Consider the following 26250-nt stretch of genomic DNA (forward strand, 5'->3'; position numbering starts at 1 on the left):
GTACACACTTATATCACATATGCCTATAATATCACACTTGAAAGTTGCTCTGGGTAAGAGAATCTGCTAAATGAAATTAATTGTACATAAATTGGGAAATAGGTCCCAACCGGCAAAGGCCACCAGGATTAGAATTATCTTATTCGTTTAGAAAATGCAATTTAAAAGTTTACAGGAAATCAAAGTCAAATTTAATCACAGATATTGTGATCTGTGACACGCCTAGAATAGAATAGTGTGCTCGAGAATGTGTCACTGGACATAGATAGTTTTTCTACATGGATATCCAGCCCCAAAAGAAGTCAAGCAAGAAAGTCAACAAATGGGAAAAAAGGTAAATGAAATCACTCTGCATTTAATTTGCAAACAAAGACACAAAAGCTTTAATTTAAATAGGGGGGGGGAAGAAAATCACATAAAAAACTGTACAGAACTTTGAATATTGACTAAAAGTTCTTAAATAAAAAGACCCCCGTCCGCCCTCTTTGAACTAAAACAATAAACCATAACAAATGGGCCGATGTACGATACGCATTTGTGCAAAAAAATTAAATTATGAAATCAATTCTTCCCAAACTGCATGGTTGAATGTGCCTTTCCCACTCAGAAGCCACTCTTCTGAACAAAACAAACTGAAAGCTCCCTCCCACGGTCCCACCCCAAGCCGCAACATAGTGTTCTTAATGTAAAATAACCCCAAAATCCAATCATAATAAAATAGATTTTATATCTTAAATATATATTTATATACGAAACATGCTGTACATAAATTGCAGAGATCAAATAATCCCTTTTGCTTTTTGACACCCAGGTCTTTCCAGTAATTTGTGCTTTCCTCTCCTGGATTAAAAATAAAAATAAAAATAAACTCCCTGAATGAATGAGGGAGGAAAGGGGCGAAAAACAGAAATCAACCCTGATCAGAAAGTCTCTGTTTTTCCTGAGCCACAGAGTTAGCAACACATTAGCGAGAAAAGGGGATATTGACGCACAATTTGCCTGTTGTAAGCAGGCAAACAATTAAAAAAAAAAGTCTGAATTTCTCCAAACAATTACATGCTAGCCTTAAGGTTTCTTATCAGGATATTCCCAAGCATTACTGTGGACAGTAATGATGTCTATTTAATAAAGAAACAGGCTGGCCCTGTGTGTGTCCCTTGTGTTGATGGTAGAAGAAAAGAAGCTGGGAAATTATGCAAAACAAAAAGAAAGAAAATGTTGTGGCAAAACAATAAGCATGCAGCGTGAAATGTTAACCCATACTGTTAACCCATCATCACTGAAGAAAATAACAAATGTGATCGGGGCACCTTCTGGCACTTCAAACGTGACCCAATATGCAACCTTTTAATGACTTTGCCACCTTTATCGGATTTTATCCGATAAAGGTGGCAAAACAGCCACCAAACAGCCGTCCTGTTGAAGATGGTAGATCAATTCTTTCCCATGTCAAGACCCTGAGAACATTAGCTTCCTTTTTTGTTTTCCTTATAAAACCAAACACATAATACTAGATGCTTATTCGGTAAGAAATCTGAAGCGTGCACAGGGCTTTCTCTGGGACAGATGTCTATTCTATGGCACAAGGTTATTCCAGCATCCAGATCAATCTTGCGGGCACGAGGGGGCATACATCCATTTAGTTTGATTAGCCTAAAGCTGCTTGACCCAAGGAAACAATCAGGGCAGACTTATTATGAGATGGTCAGCTTCTGTTTCAACCCACCAGATCCCTCAATCAGTGTCATCAGTCTGCCTTTCACAGTGGCAGGGGGAAAGGAGTGCAAGGCTGGGAAGGAAACAAACTTAAAGTGACTTCTCCGAGATACTTCCAGTTCACATATATACACATATGTATATGTGCATATACATAAAAAATATATTAGACTTAAGAAAGATGGTCATTTAGTGAGATGATGAAAAATTGCAATGATAGTGAAGTGGGGAGAAAAAAAAAAGTGAGCTGACAGAAGGCATAATCTAATTTCTCCAAGCACGCCGTAATGGCAACCCCCCCCCCCCCCCCCTTTACAGATATCTTTAAGACAATATTAAGAATCAATAAATATTCCACCTTTGCTTTCACTGATAAACTTTAAGTTTATTTTTCCAACTAAAACGCTGGAGTTTGACTGTTTCACAAAACAGCAGTTGTAGTGGGTATATTTTGTAGTAGCAGGAGATGCAGTAGCAGTAGTATTATAGTAGCAGTTGGAGGGGGGGGCAGGAAGAGCCATACTCTATGGAAAGGGTGTTCTGGGTAGTAGTGGCGAGCTCTGCCACATGCAGAACTGCCCGGATCCCCTCCCATGGAGAGAACTTGTAGACTTGACTGGATCTGGCCAGAGGTGCGTGCGTGCGTGTGTGTGTGTGTGTGTGCGCGCGTGCGTATGTGGGGTGGGATTCTTGATAGGTCACCTTTAGAGAAACAAATCCCAACTCAGCGAGCCTCAGACACTGAGACATGTGATTCTTCAAGTAAAAGTAAAAAGACATTCCACTCACAAAAATGGGGGGGGGGGCACCTTAGTATACAGTACTGCCAGCATAGTCTTGTTGTGATCAACACAATATCAATGGTAGGCACCACTGCCCCCCCCCCCACCCCCCCCCCCCCCCCCCCGAATACATCCTGAACCGTGCCTGTCGGCTCTGTCCACAAACTGCACCTCCACCTCACCCCCTCCCATGTCTCCTGTGTCAATTAGCCTACACTATTAGTCCTGTCTGGGCCGACACTTGGACTGTAAACTTGGCTGTAGAAGCACCGCATGTTGGCTGGGGAGGGAGGGAGAGAGGCATAATGGATGCTGCTGTTGATGTGCAGGATTCAGTGTTTTCTACCTCCTTTGGCTGAGGAAGACAGATGTATTCATGTACAACTGATTATCTTCAGTATTGCGGTGGGTTGAAATAATGTGCAACAATTTTCAAGTGTAAATTGTCTTTGAATGAGGAATCATTATGGAATGAGTCCAGAGAAGACCAAGTCTAAGAGGTGGGGGAGGGGCAGAATTGATGTGGCGGGGGGGGGGGGGGGGGGTGTGTTTGGTGGGGGGTGTTGTGGTGCAGGTCAATCTGTCTTCTCCAGCAGTGTAGACTCCTCAGCGCAGGTGCTCAAGTAAAGGCAGCTCTGTGGTTTCCTCTCGCGGGGTCGTGGAGTCTACTGAGGTCAGCGGCGTGCTGTCCACAGACTGTGTGGCTCCAAGGGGGTCCTGGGTGGGACTGGCCTCAGGTAGAGGAACTGGAGGGGTAGGCTGTAGAAACAAGGATGTATTACATATACCCTAGCGATCGAGAAAGGCCGTCATAGGCAGACCTGTATCCCGAGAGAAGACAGACTATGCACCCACTGCACACAAAATGAAGTGGAAACCGAGCTACCCTTCCTAACCATCTGTCCATTGTACCAAGACATCAGAGACACATACTTCCCACACACAGAGATTTTGAAAACATGACCAATGACAAAAAACTCCCATATCTGCTGGGCAAAGTACAACAATGTGCAAACACAGCAGCAAGATTTGTGAGTTGCTGTGATAGGAGAAGGATATCAAATGGAACACAACCACCCTAAAGACTAATCATTGTGAAATGAGCCAATTAAGCGCTTTATCTCTTTATATGTATATATATAGTTTTTATTTTATTTTATTTTTTATATATATTTATATATATATATATATATATATAATTATTTTTATTTAATATTACTTTGTTTTATTTTTATTTACCCGTTTGTATTATTGTTAATCTTACCCCCCATTGAAGTTGTTATTAACCATAACCATGTGATCCCTTTCTTTGTCTCTTAGTATCTTATCTATTACCCATTGGTTTTATACCTGTATATACTGTATGTTGTTTTGTTCTTTTTATACCTGTGTTTGTATGTTGTTTGTATGTCTGGCCTCGTGGGGAAAGATGGTGGGTGGGGAGGACTGGGAAGGGAGTTGTGGGAGAAAATGTAAAAAAAACGAAGAGTCGTATTCTCTCTCTGTGAAAACTGCACATGATCCAAAAAAAAAAAAAAAAAAGACTAATCATTGTGTATATTCCTGCAGAATAGAATTTGATCTATTGAAGATTCTGACCTTCAAATGTACATAATTTGTTTTGATTGTATTGCTGTATTGTTCTTTCTGCTTTGGCAATGTAAACGTATGTTTTCTCATGCCAATAAAGCCCTTTGAATTGAACTGTGTGAGATAAGTGATAAAAGGACTGGGAGCGCACTAAGCTATATAAGTATTTTCACACAGCCTGTGTTTTTTCGCAGCGTTTTGCCGATCCAAAATCTGTGGGGGAAAAAACGAGTGCGATGCGTATTAAATATATTCGTAGCAATGTTTTTGCAGAACGAAATGGAGTGGAGCAGCAGCAGTGAGAATGCTCCCCTGATCCCTTCATTATTTTGAAAAAGTTGAATGTACACAATGGGTCCCTGCTTCACTAGAAGTTGATTAGATGCAATCTCACAGTGTTTTTCCCTCCCCCTCTCTCCGTTTCTCTAGCTCTGCATTATTCCATTATGCTGTGTGTGTGCTGCTGGGACTTCAGTCTTGTTTCGGTGATCCCTTTGGTCTTCTGACATGTGTTTGACTGTACCCTGTACTGATTACATTTCTGCCAATAAAGTATTCAATCAATGAATCAATAGCCGTTCCCCACTGCATTACACTGTACTAAGGCTCCCCCTAGTGGCCGTTTAGCTATGTGCATACTCTTAAGGCTCTGGGTAGAGTACCCTTAAGTATTGCACGCTGCAGCAGAGCTATTGCGCATGCTCACAACTCTATTTAGGTCTAGTGTTGACAACTTAACACTGAGGCCACTTTTACACGGCGACCATCTCCAGATAAAACGGCAAAGTCCTGTTGCGTTCTCAATTTGTATTGACCCTTTACACGAGGACGCACACTTTATGAAAATGCTATAATGTCGCTAGGTGGCGGTAACGGGCTGCCAAATAGACCAGTCACCCACGTACAAGAAGAAGAACCCCTTCACGCAACTCAGAGCATGCAGGCAGAGCGTGCCACGGGATGGTTATATATTTTATAATACACCAGCAAACGATACTTTATTTAGCAGTTTTCTATGAACACCGTTCTCGTGTAAAGACCACCTTAGTTTGTTCGCTCTTTGGACCCGTGGGACTGATTGATTGATTGAAGTATTTACAGTTTGCAGAATGGGTACATTGCCCATGAAAGCACAACTCAATACAAACTGTTTGGGATGGGGGGCTTAATGGTAATAAATATGGAATATACCATTGGATCTGGGTGGCTTTCAGCAACACATTAACTCAAAGGTAGTAAGCAACTTTTCAATCTACTGCAGCTGTGTGGAGAAAATAAATGTTTTGCCTTGTCAGCAAGTGGAGTATGCGCAGCATGCGCCTCCCGTCGACACTGTATTAAAATACTGTAAGGTCGGAAATCTGACTATCAACAGTAAAACACCGTGGCTGTTCCTGTCGCGGTATTACTGAAATTCGGTAAACCACGACATCCCTAGTCTGGATGGACCCAGCACTGCTCACAGGGTGAAAGACCATGCCTAGGTATGTGAATGACAGCTGTGAAAACCGACCCGTCCAAAAACTTTTCATACGGACGCAATATTCGGCGGCAGTGTGCAAACTTGATTGATTACATGAGGTCGATTATTTCTTTCCGTGCTCCGACATTCGCTCCGATATTCGTCCTGAAAAACTCGTCCTATGTGCAAACACCTTTAGTTAAAGCACTACAACTACTAGAAATTATTCTTACATGGAATATGGTACAATAATTATGACTCTGCAAAAACAAGGTGATTGGTGCGAGTTTCTTTTAGCTAAACTATTAATTTAACAGCTGTTCAGTGGTCGAGTTTGGGCTTGGCGTCATCACTAGAGGTCATAAATGTGATAATGTTGCTTTGGCCATCTGTCCGTAAGTGACTGAATGAGTCATCAGAATTGATTGACTTCACAAAGATTCGGCAACCGTATCCAATCATGTTCTTTTGTGGTGCTCCCTCACCTGTGTGCGTATGCTGTGTATCGTGCCTCCATCTCCCTCCACTGCAGCTGGACCATTATAACCCTTCCTTCCCGACAGACTCCACTTCCCAAAGTGGCTCTCATAGTGCAGCGCTCCACCTAGGCCCAGACCCAGGCCAGCCCGCTGGCCTCCCCTGTGGGCCGAGCTCTCCAGGAAACTCCCAGGGCAGAAGCGGTCCGGGCCAGTCAAGGAAGGAGGAGCCACAGACCCACTGAAGGAGAGCTGGGAGCTGGAAAGCTGCTGGCCCAGCAGGCCCTGAATGGAGGAGGTGCGGTGGAGGGAGGTGAGAAGCCCAGCCTCCATTCTGCCCTCCGATTGGCTGAGCAAGGCCAGCGGGAGGGGCTGGGGGTGGTGAGGCCAGTTGGTGTTGGGACCTACAGGGTTGTCTGTGCCTGAATGGGGGGGGGGAAGAGAAATGTCATTCAATGCCACTGTAGTTTTTAGACACAGGTGACACAAATTCAACGTGAGGTTTACTAAGAGCTCAGTTCATACTTATCCAGGGTCTAAATATTTTCCTCAAAAGTCAGATTCTCCATAAAGGCGTGTTAATACAGTTCCTTAATCGCTCTCAGAATCTGTCAGCACCTCTGCCCTAAACGTGTTGTAGTGTTGGCGTTAGTGGGAATAAACACAGAGCCTGGGAGGAAGTGGGCTAAGAAAGGGGACGAGCCAAACAGAGTTCCTTTTTATACACAGAGGAACCGTCGAAGGCTTCACTAAGGCATGGAGACCCTTTATAGAATACTTCAATAATCGTACCTCCCTGGATTAGACTGCTCGGTGTGACCCAAATATAGCGGACTGTGGATTTCAGAATTAACACACAGTGCCTCTCTTACAAGTGTACAATACTCTGACTGTGACCCATGATGTGACCTGTGTTGTTATTTTTCCTTGTTTCGTTGGAGGGTGTACGTTGTTTGTTGATGTTTGTGATGATTAAAAAAAAAGAAAGGGTGACTATGTGCAAAGATTTTCTTGTCAGATGTACTGCTTGGCTGTCCCCAATAAAAAACTATATATAAAAAATAGAAAAGAGGGTGCCCCAGAGGCAAAAACAAAGGGGAAAAAATATCTTGTTTTCCTTAATTCTTTACAGAATGGGTTCCCAGATTGATACATCATACATCAGGTGAAGTTGTTACATCTCAGGGCTATGTATTGAGACAAGGACGTTCTTTTAAGCATCTTTCACCACCTAAACTGTTTTATTTACAGATGAATCTGCAAAATGGTGGTGATTCCAGTGCCTTACCCATTGAGGAAGGCTGTACAGTGGTGAGGTGGGACAGGGGAAGGCTGGAGGCAGGTGTGCTCTGTGTAGTGTGAGCAGCCTGGTTGGTGGAGATGGAAGCGGAGCCTCCCCCGCAATCAGAGTCCTCGATGTTCCCTCCGCTGTTGCAGCCAGCACCGCAACCTTTTTGTAACCTGGAAAGAAGACGACAATGTGCGACAAAAGGTCACCCAGACATTGGTGTAAGCCTTAGGGTAGTGTTTCCCAACCTGGGTCTGTCTGGGTTGTTATATCCGACGTGGCAGTGAATGTGTTTTAATAGATTATTTATTATCAATTCTTTATTATAATTCATTAAATCGACTACCTTGATTAACTGTTATACCCCTAAATAAAAAATAAAGAAATATCACTTAACAATAACAGTAACTATCAGGCCCATACCTGTCCCAGCTGCTGATGAGCCAGGTGTAGATGTTGTGGGGACTGATGGGACCCCCCCAGACGGAGCGGAGCTGGGTGTGGCCCCCGGCGTAGGAGGTGGTAAGTGGAGACACGTAGATGGGGTAGCCGATGGGCTGGTCGCACGACGAGTTGATCATGTTCCTCAGGGCCTGCTTGGCGTTCTGGATGCTGCCTCGCTCTGGGTTCCGGTTCCTCAGGAAGACCAGCTCCTGCTGCTGCCCCGCCCACAGACCACGAACACACTCCCTGTTCACCTGAGGTGGGAGGGAGGGGGGTGGAGCGTAGAGTAGGATGCAGTCAGCAGAACAACAAATCTTTAAAAGTCTACTCTAAAAATACCGTTTTTCGGATGCGGTGAATGGATCTTTACGGGTCAGTATACAAAACGTACAAATGAGTATGTACACTCCAGTTCCCTTGCGGGTTCATTTGTACATTCTCAGAGTTAAATTAACACTGAGGATTGGGTAGATGATGGGGTCCCAGAGATTTAAAAATATATCTGTCAAAATTGGGAGTCCTAGAAATGGAAAAGGTTGAGAATCACTGGCCTAAAACAAACACCTAACGAGCCAATTTGATTTAGTTAGTTGGTTAGTTAACCACACTGACCTTGATGACTCTGAAGCTAAGGAACCTCTTGTTGAGCATGATGATCTTGTATTCATCACTTCCGTCGTCCATGATGTGCCGCAGGGCCAGCAGGGAGGGCATGTTGGCCAGAATGGCACTACGCCACACCGGGTCGCCCTCGTGCGAGATCAACATCTTATCCTCGTTGGCTGTGATGGCGTCGTACAGCACTGCGGGGTCTTCATACTCGTCCGGGGATGTGAAGTGATCCTGGATGGAGACACGAATCATGGGTATGATGTTTATCTATAGTGTGTGTGTGTGTGTGTGTGTGTGTGTGTGTGTGTGTTCAGTGCTCAGACCCGTTTGAACCACAGGGATGTCCTTCAATTTGTTCCTTTGAATTTTGGGGTGGAGGAGGCAGCTAAGCATCAGCAGATGCGAGGCAGGCAGCAAGACAAGCAGATGTGAAGTGAATGAAAAGACTTATTTAAAAAGGAACCACTATGTTTGAGCATTCTTATTGGAGTATTAATGTGTGACCTAATGACCAGCTGTGAATGAGAATAGGAAGCTAGGCTGATTAATGCAATCAGATGACTGACAGCTGATTACAGCTTAGGCATGCAGACTAACGTGTTTCTGTATAAACCAACGCTGTGCTTAATTTAGTACAATAAAGTCCAGGTCACATTTCCATAGAACAATTTATTTTTAATTTCTTGTGTACGTCCCTGACCCGAGTAGAACAACTTTTTAACTTTTTCATGTTTTGCTATCTACGTACCTACTGGTGCTAACTATGCTTATGTTCGTAGACAACCGTATATGAAAGCAGCGACCGTCCATTTACCTTTTAGCATTGCTCCGGTTAGTATGGAGAGCCTCCATCCCCACCAGCTATGGGATTTTTAAATCCAGCTCCATTGAGCCTCCATTATAACAGGATTTTCAAAGCGCTGTATCTCAAAAGGTTCGAGCGCTGTCCATGGTGACGAGCCGCCATGCACCCGACGATCGTAAATAATTTGTGAGTTTGTACCGCATCGCTGAGCACATGTAACTGGTTGTAATGATAGCTAAGGGGTCTGAGCTAATGCGAGTGATCACTGTGCTCATAACAAAAGCCCCCACCTTCCTGAATAACCCGGAAAGGAAACAAGGATTGCAGAGTTAGAGCAGACGGGTGGCATTCCTTACGTGTGCTTATGCTGCCACCTAGTGTTTTGTTTTTTTCTTTTAAGAAAAGAAAACGCAAAATAATGATCACATACCTGGGCTCAAGCCAGATAATCAAAACACTAAAAACTGTTGTATGGAAATGTAACTCCAATATCTGCGTATATGAGGTAACTCTTACCTGATGTAACTTGAGGGACATCCGCACACCTGGAGCCACAACCCGATTCAACAGGTCCATGTCCGCAAAAACCCACTCGTCCCTCGGGGAGGTGATGCGGAAATCTCCCTTAAAGAGGGCATGAAGGCCATAGAGGAAAGGCTCCAAGCTGTCACAGGGATAAAAACACAATACTGGCTCTTGTAATTCCGACACTGAGGTATAGACATTAGAGAAGCATATCTAACATAATACATTACAAGTTCAAATCCCCAAACCAGCTGGGAACTGCTCTCTACACAAACATCTAGTATCGAGTGGCCCTTAAGCAAGGTCACAGGGTGTTCAGTGGCTGACAGCATTAAGCTGGCCAGACTGGGCAGCTGAATGTACCTTTTCAAGTGTGTAAGAAAGTTGTTCCTGTGAAAGAGCGAGGTCAGGATTATGGTGGGTCGAGATGGCTGCAGGGGCAGGAGGGACTTACCTTGCCGACATGCTATGAGAAGCTGTGCCCAGGGCTCTCCGTCCCAGGATGCACAGACCGAAACAGAGGTTGACCAGGGGTGAATCCCTCTCACTCTCCACGGGCTACAACACACAAATACATCAAACTGTTAATAAGAAGAAGCTATGTCTCTCTAGGTCGTCGTCAGACGAGCACTCCATTGTCGCGTCCAGTCTTCCCGGTTCTCCATACATCTGGCCAGCTCGTTGGTGCTTTGCGCTCCTGCGTTGTTCCCGAGTACATTCTCTTGAGTCGTGACCGGTGCCTGTGTTCCCACAACACTAGTTTGCTGGCTGGCAGCTCCTAGTGTCTTTGGCAGTGTCCTGCTAGTCTCATTCTCATGGCTGCTATTTTCTGTCTCACCCTTGGCATTCCATCATACAGATTCTTGTTGGTAACATGTGTACTCTTGCTGATGTACTGCTGATGTAATGCACGCAGCATTCTGGTGTAGCACCCATCTAGAGACTTCTGCAGGGTTGGCTTCAGGGTCCAGCATTCACTGCCGTATAGGACAGACTCTACCATTGCATAGAAGATGCTGAGTTTGGTTTGACGGGGGATGTTATAGGTGATAACTTCAGTTAGTAAGTGATGGGGATCAAAAAGGACCAATATGACAGTTCTATAAAAAAATTCATATTTTCTACCGTTACCTTTTACAGGTATATTGAACACGGTATTAATATTGTGGAAGAAATTCTACAGAATGTGTATTTTGTGACAGGCCACCCACCCAGGACCAAACATTCCTCCCTGTTGTACAAATCCTTTCATAAGTGCTTGATATATGCTGCTAACAGACAGGGTGAAAACATTACGTCCTAGCTGGAGTCATGTTGTCGTAAATGCATGCCCTACTTCGTCATACAACAAAAGCAGTAAAATAGAGGATATGCGCGTGACATGATCATCATACCCAGAAGTTATGCGGGAACGCCTACTGAGTGGCAAAAAACTACTTTCTGGCCTTGACTGCCCATACATCCAAACAGAAAAGTCTAAACAACGTTAAACTCACTTTGCCACTCACTTTATGCATGCACAGAGGGTATGCCAATCTGCAAGCGCACTGCAAATTTATGACACATTGTGAGCTTGGAGATCTGATCATTTTACATTAACAATGAAAGGTTGTGACTAAATAATATCTACATTAGAACCATTGGAACACAGGTTTTTTTTTTTTTTTTTCCTGAAAAGTAATCGTTTTAGACATGCAAGGTTATTGCCCGACAGTGAAAACGCAACATAGGAGATTGCCTAACCGTTTGGCGCCTGCTGTTACAGTACTGGATCCAGTCCAGGTAGACCATGCAGAAGGCGGAGGGAGTGATGCCAGAGGCCCTGTGGTCGTAGTCCTCGTCGATGTTCAGGTTGAAGGTGGGATCACTGTCCACGTACGTGGGAGCCTGACAGGGCCTCAGCGCCTCCTGCACCGTCTCGTTAGCCAGCCATTCCTCCAGCTTGGGAGAGCGATTCACGTAGTAAATGATGCTCTGTTTTAAAAAAGGACACAACATAGGGTTGATGAAAACAAGCACCAATACATTGCGGTCAGTGGTAAATTGGTAATATACTTTAGTGTGTTTTATTGATTGCTTTTAGGTTGCATCTTCTATTTACAATATTGGTTGTTAAAATGTTTTTTATTGTAGTGGAGCTTCCCAGCTTAAATCTATCACATGTTATGTACCTGACCAGTCTGAATCACTTCAACGTTTCTTTATACAGTATATTTCATGAACAATATTGTTTTGTTGCCAATTGCTTTTATTTTCTCTCAATTGCCGAATTCTCTGCACATTCCCGTGTAATCTTCACCTAAAACAGAAATTTGGTATGTTCCAGGGAACTAAATGTACAAATAAATACAGTACAAATTAACATGAATTATTTATTATGAATTAACCTCTTAAACCCTATTCTACAAACTCATCACGTTGTGTGCTTGAAATGTTGAAATTGTTTGTAGGTAAGGTTGTTTGGGAATCACTGCTTTGATGAAGTGTGAGGGTGAAAGTGACTGACATCACACCTTGACGTAGTAGGTGATGAGGATCTTGCGGAGGTCAAACACTTGCAGCATGGAGGCCGCGTTGTTGTCGCTGATGCTGTAGCCCTCCAGAACGTACTTGGTGGCCGCCACCTCCCACGCCAGCCAGCGCTGACCGAATGCCGCGTTGAACGACAGCATGTGGGGAAGGTGGCCTGGCTCGCAGCAACAGCAACCCTCATCTTCCTCCACCCCTTCCGTGATGGCCTCCACCTCCCTCTGCTGACAGTATGTCCCTAGGAGATGAAAGAGGACAGCATAACACATTTGTATTATTATAGTATTGGAGAGAAGGCAGTATAGTATACTACTATACGAATCCACGGAGCGGTGCCCTGTAGGGACAGGTGTAGGGAATCAGTGCTGCGAGTCACATTAAGCACAGCTCCACACCGCAGCATTGATTGCCTACACCTGGCCTACAGGGCACCGCTCCACGGATTTGTCTATAGCAGAGAGGAGAGGGCAGAGAAGACAGTGCAGTACAGTAGCCCAGGAGAGGACAGTATATTACATTACAGTATAGTATATGAGAAAGATAGTAGTACAGGAGAGGACAGCAGTACATTAGTATACTATATTGTCGCTGTCAGGTGGAAACCATGTATGTCCAAAACCACACATTTTTAGAATAAATAAATAATTAATTAATTAATAATATTAATAATATAATGACATGTGTTCCAATATACAATAGTTATTTAGTCAATAGCTCTCAATACTTTTCACAGGTTAAATAAATATTTATGAAAACCAGACAGAAACAACTTTCTAGAAGCTCACACAGCGTTGCATGATCAAGACGTGTTGTGTGCTTGTACGTTGCCTATTTTAACAGTTTTTGCATGACTACAAAGTAGGGCATTTATAAACACAAAAGTTCAGATATGGAGATCTAAGAATATAATAGTATATAGACTAGAAATGTTATTCTGTTCGGTTTAAATACTGTACATACTCAAACAAGAGACTTCACAAAAAACAGTTTCCAATACATATTCAGGGCTCCAACATTTTTGGTCACATATGCTCGCAAAATGTAATCTGTGCAACCTAGAAATATAATTGGGAGCATTTGTGCAGTCAATCGGCTAACCATTAAATTTGTGATTCAGATAATTGTATTGCAAAATATGCCCTTAAAGCTGTGCTGGGCATTTACCGGTAATAGCACTTTGCACTTCCCAGAGGCCATGTAATGATAGTGGTTCCTACTCCATGTATAGACTCATTGAGTTCTGGGGGTCCATGGCCTAAAGCCCAGTCCACACCAATGATTCGCAACTCAACTAGCATTATTTCAATACTGTGCCGACCTGCAATGAGTCATTTCAGACCACTGCAATTTCTTACAAAGTTACAATGAGTCGCGTTGCAAATCATTGTTTGAGAACCATTCATTAAATTAAGGGCACATCCAGACAGATGTGTTTAAAAAAAGAGTTACTGTAGTGTACAGACAGAATTGCCTCAAGAAATGTGAAACTACGAAAACACCACACACCCACTGAATATGCCCGGCCTGTAAGTGGCATTATAGCTGCCACAAAGCACCAAAAAGAGGGAAGACATGGATCTTGTGCATGTTCAATTGCTCATACAACTCATGCTGCAACGTAAACAATAACAGATGGAGAATGCTGTTCTCCATGTCCACTTGTTGCCGACGGTGGTCGTATACGTGCAGTAAATGTTGCTGTAAAAGCCCTATCATACCCAGTACCTTTTACAGCACGAATGCACCGCTGATTCAGGAGGGGGGGGGGGGCAGGAAAGATGCATATTTCTTGTTGTACACACATAGACGCAAGGTTTGCGTCTATCAGATTTATTTATTCATTTATGTTTTAAAATTGCGTATTCAGTCACCCAACACGCTGGCTTCATGTGGATGAAACGGCAATACGATTAAAAACTTTTGTCTGGATGACACCTAAATTAATTAAAAAGTGCTATTCTCACCTAAAAAACGTCTGTCTGGACAACACCTAAATTAATTAAAAAGTGCTATCCTCCACCAACCTCTGAACTCCAGGCCCCTCAGCTGGAAGGTGACTAGGCCGTTGCCAATCTCGATGATGTGCACCAGGGCGTTGAGGTAGTCCGAGGCCAGGATGAAACAGTCCCCCGTGCTGTAGTTCCCCCAGCGACCCAGCAGCAGGTCACCACAGAGACTGTGCTGCAGGGAGCGGGTCAGGTGCTCGTAGAATATAGAGTTCAGGTTGTTGTCATCTGCACCTTGGGGGAGAGACAGGGAGAGGGAGGTGGTTTAGAATGATTCTCAACCATTTGAATTTTAAGGATCCCCAAAGTTAATATGCATTATGCCATTATGTCCTTTTTCATAATGTGGTCATTTGTAGTCGAGAAAAGCTTTCACACACCTAGAGTAAGGCTTAAGAACAGGTGCGTAGGCAAGTGCACATCAAATATAAAATAGAAACATACGCCCGTTGCTCAATAAATCTGTCCTCTTGTACTGAGCAGATATACTGTACAGTGTGCAGGTGTATTATTCTATTTTATATTGTGGTCAATAAAATCAACAGGTATTTTATAGATAATGCTTTGACAGGTTGAATGGCTCAGCTGATCAACAATAAATCCAAATGTCACCATTCACCATCCTAGCTTAGAGCATTGGCCTGTCAACCGGGTTTCATAAAAATAAACAGTGGCATGTGCATATTTAAAATGTTTTCTTGTGGCTTTAGCCTTTTTTATTCTTTTTGGATAGATAGAAAGTGAGCTGACAGGAAATGGGGAGAGAGATGGGGGTGACATGCCGTTGTAACAATCGCCCTCTTCACAGCAAGACAAATTATTAACTAAGGAATAAATCAGCGGGATCGTGGGGTTTACTTTGAACACTTTATAGGAAGTTGTAATCGCAGGCAAACAGTACACTTCACAATTACGTCTCTCCCTGTCTCTTTCCCTACTAAATGATATGAACAAACAAGAAAACAAACTCAAAACAACAATCAATAATTACATTCAAACCCCCTCCCGCCCCAAACCAGTCCCAAAGTCAGCGGAACGCAACCGCGCTTAGAATTAAACAAAGACCGCGTCCGTCCTCCTCTTCTAACGAGGCGCGCGCATGTGAAAGTCTGCAGTAGTTTAATCCAGCGCAATGAACGAAACGCTTAGTATTGACAATCCTCCAGGAACACTTTGGAAAGATCTCACCGATCGCAGCAGCTCCGTTAGCCTCCAACCGCCGGCAGATATAATCCTGTTTCCAACGCCGACCCCCGACGGCAACTCCAAGTGCGATGCTATACCCGAGGGGCACGACTGTCCTTCAATTGTCACGGCTGCAGATCACTGCGTTTAAACTTGAAGAACGGTTTTAACGCGACCTGGCGCCTGGAGCTCCTCTTCTCCTCCGTGTAGGCCTACACCCTGTTTGTTTGGGAGATCCCTCCCGTGTGTCACTTCCTCCCATTAGTAAACTTGGGTGGTGGCATCAATCAGTCATTGACACCTATCAATCACCCTAGTACCAGACCCGTTACCTTTCACATAGAAATAGGAAAGAATAAGACTCTCACAAAGCTCATGTTACATATCACACGTATACAAATAACATGCACAGAAAATAACGCAGAATGAAATTAATAATGTGCTTTTGTCACACCGTAAAGGCTGTCGGGATTGGGAGTCGAACCCACAGCACACTGCCAGACTGGATTACCAGCCAAGGTGCCTGGACCGCTGAGCCACGGCCCAGGCCTGTGCATATTTTAGTATACCATCGATTCTAAACCATTAATACAATACAAGCTAAAAGAGTGAAAATGTAATTTATTTTGGTATCCTCATGACTTGACTGTACAAATACATTAGGCTAGCATAATGCTAAATCAAAACAGGAAAATGTTTACACCCACAGTAGACATACAGTAACTTAAAATGTTGTTACTGTAGTCAAGCCTCTAAATGCCAGTATAGCACATCAAACAAATGTATTATTCTGACCCATCCCTGTTAATTCAGTACAACATAACTACTAGCATATTTGCAGTGATTGAAGGTGTTCTACAGAGGCATGATCACTTTTCAGTTGATCGGCAGACCCTTTTTGCCGAGGTACAGTGTAAATATGATTTAAGACTAATCCCTCGTCTCTCAATGTATTTCATGGATATTGCACGCCATCCAGTCTCAGTTAAGATTGTTTATTTTATAGTTCTATGGATGAATTCATATCCAGATGGGATTATTACTACTGGTAAATGTCTGGTTATGTAATGTTCTGCTGGTGTAATTCTGTGGTAGTCAACTCCTTCCCTGCCGCCAATAGATGGCGCTATTGGCTACTCCTTGCAGAAGCGAAACAACCGAAATGGAGCACTTCCAGGAACACAAAATCATTTGCACATACTTTCGTTTATCATAAGCACTGGAAACGGTCCCGTGCGGTCGTGATGATTTTTATTGACCTCCGAAAACGTGGATGTTTTGTATGATGACCTCAATCTGAGCTCAATTCCAATACAAATAGTTTTTTGGATACGTGCTAGCCGGGGACCAGTGGATGGAAAATAACCGATCATGCCGCCAAAGTGGAAGTGATCCGTTGCCTGGTAACGGTGATGCCAAAGGCTGGTAAAGATTCTTATTAAACATTATAAACCATTATCTCGTCCGATCTCGCCCTAGGCGGTCTGTGATCATGAATGAATCTCGTCCAATCTTGTTTTAGGCAGTGAAACTGTTTGTGTGGTATAGTTGCACTCAATAAATTAGGGTATGTTGTAAAAGCGTAGCTTAACCATGTCATGCGATATAGTACATTTTAACAACAAATATTACTACGACCACTACAGAAAATTGCAGATGATCATTTCATATCCAGGATTAACATTCTAGACACTACCACAGTAGTGGTATTCCTCAAATCAAAGTACTGCCCAAAGAAGGTCTAGCCATATGCAAGGTTTCACCAAGCCTTGATCCCTTGAGGTTTATAAGCTTGTTCTAAGACAAGTCCACTTCCCATTTATCACTTACAAAAGACAGGCGACTCTCTCATGGCCTACCTGGGTTGCGGTCCAGCTGAGTGGCGAGCCTCGTATTGGAGTGGTCGACCCTCTTGGTGCTGCAGGGTAGAAGTTATACCACATTTAACGAGGCGTTCTAGTGAGTGCCAATATCTACTCATAATAGAGCTCAAACCACATCTCTATAAAATTATCATCTAGCTCTACTTTATTACACCTGTAATCTAGAAACAGCCGTCGGCAGCATACATGTAACGTTATCCAGCATCAGTTTGATATTGGGTGGAATTGTAATGACTTTGTCAAATCTTTTGGCTTTGAACAAAATAGGTTCTCATTTAATTGACATTGAAACTAAAACTTATGGCATGACATTTAGTGTCATTGTCATCAATGTACCAAAAAGTAGGTGGAGTGCACCTAAAAATACCTCAACTGGGCCAAATCAACGATTTATCTCACTCGCAATCCAGGATCTGGATCTCAGAAAAGGAATTAAGGAACAATTTTGCTTCTTTGGAATTGGAGAAGTAGAGAAAATAAAGTAGAGAAAAAAGGGACTGTCTTCACTTACAGAATTAGATTTATTGAGCAACGTTTCGGTCGTTCAAACCTTCATAGTGAAGACAGTTCCAGTTATCAGTAGCACCTGTCTGCTGTAGGTGTGCATAAGGACATTTTTCTTCTTTTTTGCTTCTTTGGAATTAACTTAATTCCAAGACAAACGTAATAAATTTGTCTTGACCCACCCATAAATATTTATAATTATAAGGTACAAACTCAGTAATACATTTGAGGTTGTGTTACACATTGATATTGGCACTTGCCCTCATGCCTATGACTGCAGCACAATAATGCCAATATATCTCAGAATAGAACTCACTTTTGTGCATTATTGTTTAATTATAGCAATTATAGCAGTTTCATTAGCATACAAAAAAGGAGTAAACGCAACACCTGGGATTAGCCGGGGGAGATATTAACCTTTTTGGTCTTCAGACAGTGGTTCAAAGCCATTATGCTACATTCACCCCCTTTGACCTCCCCCCAATCCGGGTCACGGGATCAATGTAACGGCCAGGACCGGGGTAGATATTAGGTTTTTGGTCTTCAGGGAGCAGGATCCCATGGTACCCGCAAGACCCAATAAATGTTGCGGGCGGGGGACGGCATTTAAATACCGGCGGTCGGGAACAGGCGGTCAATTTAAAAACAGCATTCCCTGTAAAATCCTGCTTCCTGAACATTCGTTCTCACATTCGTACCCTGTTGTCGGTGTCACAATATAATATGTAGCCTACCTATATAATATACAGTATGTCCCGTCGCAGTATGTCCCGTCGCAATATAAAACACTTTCCCTCCCTCTATCTGTGAGAGGAATTCCTTACAAATAAACAGCCCCACTCTCTCATTATGTTTGGTAATGTTATTGGATCGCAATGTATAAGCTGAAGGACTCCGGGACACGCACTACTATGCGCTGCAGGACTAAATGGCATTTAATTATTTAGTTGCGGGAGGAAGTGGTGGGCAGACATTAACTGCCGGCGGTCTGAAATGAAATTGTGAAAGTGTTTTAAGAAAACACTCCCATGCAGGGCTCTACCATGAGCCACTCCTCTACATAAACATCATACCGCAGGCCCGAACGGAATACGCGGCCGCTGTGTTCTGATGAAATCTCAGCGGAATTTCCGAGGATTTTTAACACGTTCATGTTGTAGTTTACTTTACCCAGGCCAGCGTAATATCAGAATCTGAACACAACTTACTTGTAGTCTCGCTCCCAGAACTTAACAGGCCTGGTGTATGAGGTGACAAATACAGCACTGCCCAGGACTGGGTTGAGAGGAGTAGAAAATATTGCCGAAAACACAGCCTGGACGAACAGCACGGCAGAGTCTGAGATAATTAAGTTAAGGATCTCTCCGACATAAATGGAATTGCTCAAATAAAATTCCCTCAATATGCAATAGATGGATCCTGTAACATTTGCACCCATATACTTTGCAGTAAAGGGCAATTAGAGCAGCAGCAACCAAACATAAAATGTGTTGTCTATTCTCCACTAGTCTCTCCCTAACATTTTAGTCTAGTTTTATTTGACGAAATTGTCAATACACTTTATGAGTAAAACTTTTTTACTCACCAGGTTTTTATTCACTTTTTATCATAGTTTTTAGTCTACAAAATTCTCACACACACACACACACACACACACACACACACACACACACACACAATAATAAAATAATGTTGAAGGATACGGGGCACAGCAAAGGGCTGGGCGAAGGCATGGAACGCGGACCCCCAAGTGATCTGCCAGGGGGCGATGTAGGTCAACACAAAACGCAGTTTGTACAGCAGGTCCCACATCTGGCACGGGAAAGACACATGCATCAGCAATCACACACACCTGGCCCACTTTGTCACAACGTGCTCCAAAGCAGTGGTTCTCAAACGTTTTGATTTCAAGTACCCTGCCATAACCCCCTCAAGGACACTACAAAGAGAACCAGAGCTTTAAAAAGTAAAGAGAAGAATGAATAAACCAGAATGAACCAGATGTTTACCAGTTGACAAACGGCACATCTCAAGAACAATTTAATGTAAAGTCTAGCATGTACACTCTAACCTTTTTTGAAATTATACACTCAAAGTCTCCTATGGGAGACCAAATATCTACCGTGACTCATTCAAAAGGGAGTCCCCGCTTGGTCAACCAGCAGATATGCTACCCAACATTAGGGTTAAAAACTGCATCTCTCACCTTGCTGAAGAGAATGGACATGAAGTAGTAGTCGATGAGGAAGGTCTCAGAGAAGTTGGGATGGTCAAAGTGAAAGAAAAGCGTGGTGAAGCACAGCGTGACGTACTGCAGCGACGGGGCACAGAACGACGAGCGCAGCAGCTTCATCCCTGCCACCGATATGAAGAGAGCACGGCTACTGGAGGAGTGGAGAGACAAAATAGAATAGTACAGTGGTTTTCAACGCTTTTCATATCAAGGCCCATTGTTTATTCGACATTTGAGCCACGGATCACCATTTGATGAGATTCAGCCTCTCAGACACAAAACTAAAGTGAAGACCTCTTTTTTTTCTCATGATTCACATTTGTTTGCTAGCTCCGACGCACCTGTCCTTGTAGGTGTGCACAAGGACTTTTCACTACATCAAAGAGTATCTACCATTGCACTTAACTGGAGGTTCCAGTAAATCAGAAAACTGAGTGTCAAACTGATATAACAGTTCATGACGTGTGAAGATACTTACTAGATGTCCAATTCTTTATGGTTCTGTCCCACAGCACGGGCCTCTGTCGTTAGGGAGTTGAGAACTACAGCCGGGTAGATTAAGTACTTCTCCAGGCATTGGAGCCACGCGTACAGCTTCTCAAACCACATCAGCTGAGCAGCATCTGTAGCAGACCACCGCATGAATTACAAGCTAAAATTGAAATGAATAAATAAATGAATACATACCAAATTAATAAAAAGAAGCCACTCACCTCGGACCTCAAACTGGCTGTACTCTTTGGAGCGGAGGACCGGGTGCGCCAGGCAGAACCAAGGTAGCTGCTTGCGAAGCTGAGGCAGGAGATAATGCGTGAGGAAGCCCACCACTCCTGCCATGATGTACAGGACCAAACTAAGAGCAGGCTGAGGATGAGAGAGGGGAACAGGGGAAATAAGATAGAGAGCGAGAGAGGAAGGTTTAGCTAAAAAGATGAAGCAAACATTGGAAGTTTAAAACCGCTGAGAAACAAAGTGCTTTAGTTTGAATTAAGGTATAAAAGTAAGGCTGTCAAAATGATCACGTTAACCCTCTCACTGTTAACCTAATTTAACATTGGATTGTGCCTTCAGCCAGCACTATTCATATGTTTAAATTCGTCATTTTAATGCCAAAAGAAAAATCTGTGATATACATACTACAGCTCATTCTCACACAGCAATCCTATAGTAATATATATTATTGCCACCAGGTGTCCATCTGGCTCCAATAAAAAAGGGGATGGCTGACAACTAACTTGTAGAGCTATGAAGACTGTGCTGGCACTGATGGCGAAGGTGATGACTGCCATGAGGGGACACATGACAAGATCTGAATGAAGAATCTCTTTCTATAAGAAAAAAGACAGACAGAGAGAGAGAGAGAGTGTTTAATGTTTTCTCGCTGCAAGCATTACATCAGTGAATCCAATATATGATGAAAAGTAAAACTGTGGTGCGTGCGACCAATCAATATGAAACTGTCAAATCAAATCCACGCCTGGATTTCATCTCAGCACATTAGAGGCACAAGAACCTGGCATGGAACATTGGATTTAGCTTGAAACAATACAAATTAATTGTCATCAAAACCCCAGGCACAAAAACCAAAAGTAAAGCAGCACCATGGTTAGACAGTTTCTAAAGGCTTATTAAGGGTTTTTGGCTTCTTTACCACAGAGTTGCGTAGCTTCTCAGGAAGTGGGTCCTTGATCTCCACAGGGGGTTCCTCTGGTGTCCGATTTTCCAGCTCTGGGAATAATTTAGCTCGGACAAGAGACCTGGAGGGGAGGGAACAAAAATAACACTACTGGGATACGGATATATGTGATGATGAATATCAAAGATGTGAATCGGTTGTAGTTACGAGGCCACCGGCTGAAGATAATCACAGCCATGCCGGCATTGTAACAGTGCAACCTCGAGTGCAATATTGCTTTTGAAATGGAACCGTTTCTGATTTTGACACAAAATATACTTTGTTCTGGATTCAATCCTCAAAACATATTAGGCAACATATAAAACAGTCATCTCAAATTAAGTTGGTAGAGCAACATCAGATGCAACACCTGTATGTTGTACATATGAATCCTCTTATTACCCAAAATATGTTGCGAATGAATCTGGGCTGTTTGTAAACGACTGCATCAAAGTGTCAAGTGATGTGTCACTCAACAAAAATAAAATAAAAGTAGATATGCCATGTGAAGACAATAGAATACTGACCATAGGATGGTGGGGTCACTACTCTGACGACTGAGGTGGTAGGACAGGGCCAGGAGGAGCCCACAGAACACGGAGAACAGCACCGGGACATGGGCGTCGCCCCACGGCGCCTGGAGGTCAAAAGGTAAAAGACAGAACATGAGGAGAGACCACATTCAACTCACAACCTGCCCGTTTTTTTTACAGAATGTAGGATATAAATGGAGGATGACACATTAATCACATCTGACTTATTCACATTGTGGTCATTATGGTGGGCGGAAGAAGCAGCATTTCTCACACCCTGAAGAAAGCGTAAGCTGACATGTCTTGGTGTATTTTTTTTAGTATTATTCTAGCCCGATGAATTAGGCCCTTCACATTTTTCAAACCTACAGTACCTTGAGTGCCTGCATCTGGATTATTTATGCTATTTCGACTTTTTCGTTTTTTCCCTTTGAACCCTTTTAGCTCTTCCCCATAGCTCTTCCTCTTGCTTTGAACAATGTTTCTCTATTCATGATGTTCACTCTCAAGTGTCCTTACATTTATAGCACCAAGGCAAAACCCATACAGCAGAGCAGCCACCAAGACACTGCGAAATAGGCTGAAGAGAGACGATAAGGGGCTGGTAGTGGCTGTGGAGAGAGACATGGATTAGATTTTTTACAGCGACAGTGCACATTAATCAACAGAAATCATCACTGTCAGTGTGCCAGTGTTAACCTTGCGGCTAATTTTCAACTTTGACGTGCAGAAAGAACCCCAAGTGAACATGGGGAGAACATGCAAACTCAACAGAAAGGCCTCAGTTGTATTTCGAACCCAGGATCGACATGTGCCAGTTGCTGAGCCAGCAAGACCAATCAATCACCCCTCGCTCTCGCTTTATATTCTTCATTTGTTTTAATATATATCCAACATGTTCTTACCAGTTCCCCCAAAGACGTGCATGTCAATTTGCTCCAGCACACACATAATAAAGGTGTTGACCTGAGGTAGGAGCCCAAACAGGAAAATGACCGGGAAACACAATGCAAACACTGTTGGAGAAAACAAAACAGACAAAAACTAAATTAGTCAAAACATTTCATTCTTTTTGAAACACTTAAAACAGACCATCTACAAGCGTATTGGGATGCTGATGTTAACCTGATGACGTGTGGTTTGTGCTTTTGAGGCTTACAGTTCAAACTTCAAAGAGTGTTTATTATCATTTATCCATATGAGAACACCTGTCATGTTTTATTAAAATCTTGATGTTCTGCTAATTATATTGCCAACTTGCAATATCCTCTCAGCCTACAGGTTGGGAATCAGTGGTCTAACACACACACACACACACACACACACACCTATGAGCATGTCCCTGGCACAGAGGAGGAACTGCCCAGAGAAGAAGGTGACACCGTAGAGGGAGAAGGGCTGCAGCCTGGCAGAGCTTCCAGACAGGTCAAAGATCCAGATCATCACACAGCACAGGCAGAAGTACACCGGCCGGCTGTACACAATGATCCAGTTATGGCCCTGTTGTCAGGAGGGAACGGACAGAGAGCAGATAATGGGTGAATTACAACAGATTCAATGAAAACAGGAAGGTTTTCAATGTCAAATTATTTCATGATGTTCTTTTAAATCTATATATTAGACTGGAGGATTTGATGTATTGCCCATTATTACTTCTGAAGACAAGTGAAGATTATAAGAATAGAAGTAGAGTGGATGCCCCAGCCTGTACAAGTCTCTGGTGCCGCGACAAAGATTGCCTTCCCCTTCCAGCTTCCCTCCTGCAGCTAATTGTGCTTGGCTGCCCAGGCCAATCCTTATGTACCCGACACAGAGGATTCAAACCCCTAGTCTTCGACTCTCCGTGGTGGTGAACAGAAACTTTACCCCTACACCACCCAAGTGCTTAACCCTTTTACTGCTGCCATTTATTGAGAAATTAGGACCTAATTCATGCCAGCATTTTTTTAATTTGAGCTCTTATTTTGAAAAGCCACATTTTGCCTCAACCGGAAGTGAGCTTATCCCTGCCAGCTTTACGTTGCCAAGACAACCTTTGTTTACATAATCGAATCAATGCCGGTACATATAGCACTGCACAACGTCGGCTCTGTGCCGTCAAAGAAACGCTGGTTTGACCAAAAATGCCATCTGGGACAAGGAATAGGAGATACAGGCGATTGAAAGAAACGGATAGAATGGATTCTTATGGCGACCGCGATCTAATCTGAACGATCCAGTGCAGTGCTAACAACATTGCTAGCTAACCGGCTAACGTGAGTAGCATTATGGCTCGATCGATCATATGCACTATAAAAGTATAATTGCCGAAGGGCTACGGCAATGGCAGCAAGGTGTATTATCAAATTGAGGCTTTGATTGCCGAAGGGCTTCGGCAATGGCAGGAAGACGGTTAAGTTATCAACTGGAAATAAAACACTCACATGCATTGGAGAAGCTGCATCAGGTTGTACACTCTGTAAGAAAAGATGTTGGCATGGATTGATGGTAAGTTCTCATACAAAAAAAAGGAATCAACAGTTTAAGGAGATAACAATGAAGAGATCATACATCAAATATCTAATGTAGATGAGAGCTATGTGTCTCCATTCTTATACTGACAGCACCAACATTCGTTATCTAAGCTTCTCTAGATTAATTAATGTGGCCTTTTCACTTATTATTGCAACTGTTGGTTGCTTAGACTTCTGGTGCATGAGAAAGTGAAGCTTATTCAATAGCCATGCTTGTATGACACTGTTCTGGATAAAATGCGAAGTTTCTCTTGATAATGGCATCAACTAAATGCACCAAAATCTAAAACAGAATGAGGAAGATTCAGTTCTTGCAAGCCAGAGGCAGGACTGCACCTTGAGTAAGGAGTACTGGCAGCTAGCGATGACCAGGCAGAACTGGAAGACCCAAATGTCCCTGAAGAAGCCCTGGAGCAGCAGCAGGAACCCCAGGAAGGCCACCAGGCTGGCCAGCACCACGGCAAACACATTCTCCCCCACGCGCCGGTTCCTGACACAAGGGTGAAGTGGGGTCAGTTGCACTAGACGTGTAACTACCAATTTGCATGGTTTTGATAGCGTTCTTTAAAATCCACTTTCACAATTCAAGGAATGATGCATGTGGTTTACACATAAAGATTTACATTTTAAACACATTTTAGTCACCTTGTAGGTGCATGGTTATTTTGTGAGAGCTATCAAATATGCATATTTTCAACATATTCATTTCATTTTCAACACCCTATTAAAACATCCATCTATCATCCTACCTGTCTAACAAGGCTAGCAGGGCCAGCCGATCATAGCGAACCCTCAGCCACTTCCTCGGCAGCACCCAGAAGCGATAGTATTGTTTGGGTTTGGCCTTCTCCTCAATCATCAGAGTGTTCTCCTGGGACTCCTGTAGAGACTCGTGGTCCAGGTCAAACTAGAGAGGTGTGGTGATAAGAGGGTTGAGAGGACTCCTGAATATTCATCAGAACCAGTTTTATTATCGTTATGGCAATTATTACTGCACAGACTAGGAATTTCCAGAGCTGTTCAACACAAAAACATGCGTTGCTAACAGCAAATATGTATATTTGTTCATAAATATGTTTGCGCCTGAACATTTACCTCATCTTCGTTAGCTCATCAAATACAATTCAGGTGTGAAATTTAGTATTTAGCTTATAAAGACAACTTAGCTCTAACTTAACACAGGGTTGTGTTCAAACTTATTGACTCAAAGGCACACTAATGGGCAAGTCAAAATCTCAAGGCACACCTGATATTCGTATCCTGTAAAAATCCCTGTCACCTGTCACTGTTATTACTCTGTTTTAGTCTATAAACATTTATGTTTATATCTAATGCCAAGAAATATTCAACCACGCTCTATTTACACCTTTCCAAGAATTGTGGAAATCGCCACTACTCTAGGGACACCAGATTAAAAGTGGCTAAATATTTTTTTAATTTGCACCCGTTTTGAGAAGTAGTTTTTTGTTATTTTTGTATAAAGAATAAA

At 43.0% G+C, this 26250-nt stretch overlaps 1 protein-coding gene across 2 annotated transcripts in view; it reads right to left on the bottom strand.

The window, feature by feature from the left end:
• Positions 1–365: 365 nt before the first annotated feature.
• The window catches only part of LOC310874848 (pecanex-like protein 3), a 41016-nt gene continuing 15131 nt past the window's right edge, over positions 366–26250 (bottom strand). For both annotated transcript variants that reach the window (XM_083787741.1, XM_083787740.1), the window contains exons 11-35: positions 25511–25668; positions 25098–25251; positions 24672–24704; positions 23577–23748; positions 23154–23264; positions 22768–22859; positions 22243–22352; positions 21692–21797; positions 21276–21368; positions 20754–20904; positions 20519–20663; positions 20014–20191; positions 19511–19619; positions 19016–19145; positions 17280–17338; positions 14254–14469; positions 12214–12467; positions 11444–11674; positions 10155–10258; positions 9692–9839; positions 8371–8601; positions 7738–8012; positions 7315–7487; positions 6036–6448; positions 366–3257 (exon numbers count right to left, since the gene is read on the bottom strand). In XM_083787741.1, coding sequence (XP_083643867.1) covers positions 3105–3257; positions 6036–6448; positions 7315–7487; positions 7738–8012; positions 8371–8601; positions 9692–9839; positions 10155–10258; positions 11444–11674; positions 12214–12467; positions 14254–14469; positions 17280–17338; positions 19016–19145; positions 19511–19619; positions 20014–20191; positions 20519–20663; positions 20754–20904; positions 21276–21368; positions 21692–21797; positions 22243–22352; positions 22768–22859; positions 23154–23264; positions 23577–23748; positions 24672–24704; positions 25098–25251; positions 25511–25668 — 3999 coding nt within the window. In that variant the 3' untranslated portion in view covers positions 366–3104. The remainder of the gene's footprint in view (positions 3258–6035; positions 6449–7314; positions 7488–7737; positions 8013–8370; positions 8602–9691; positions 9840–10154; positions 10259–11443; positions 11675–12213; positions 12468–14253; positions 14470–17279; positions 17339–19015; positions 19146–19510; positions 19620–20013; positions 20192–20518; positions 20664–20753; positions 20905–21275; positions 21369–21691; positions 21798–22242; positions 22353–22767; positions 22860–23153; positions 23265–23576; positions 23749–24671; positions 24705–25097; positions 25252–25510; positions 25669–26250) is intronic.

This window comes from Protomyctophum parallelum, assembly GCF_964188405.1.
Source record: "Protomyctophum parallelum genome assembly, chromosome: 1".
NCBI classification, from domain to species: domain Eukaryota; kingdom Metazoa; phylum Chordata; class Actinopteri; order Myctophiformes; family Myctophidae; genus Protomyctophum; species Protomyctophum parallelum.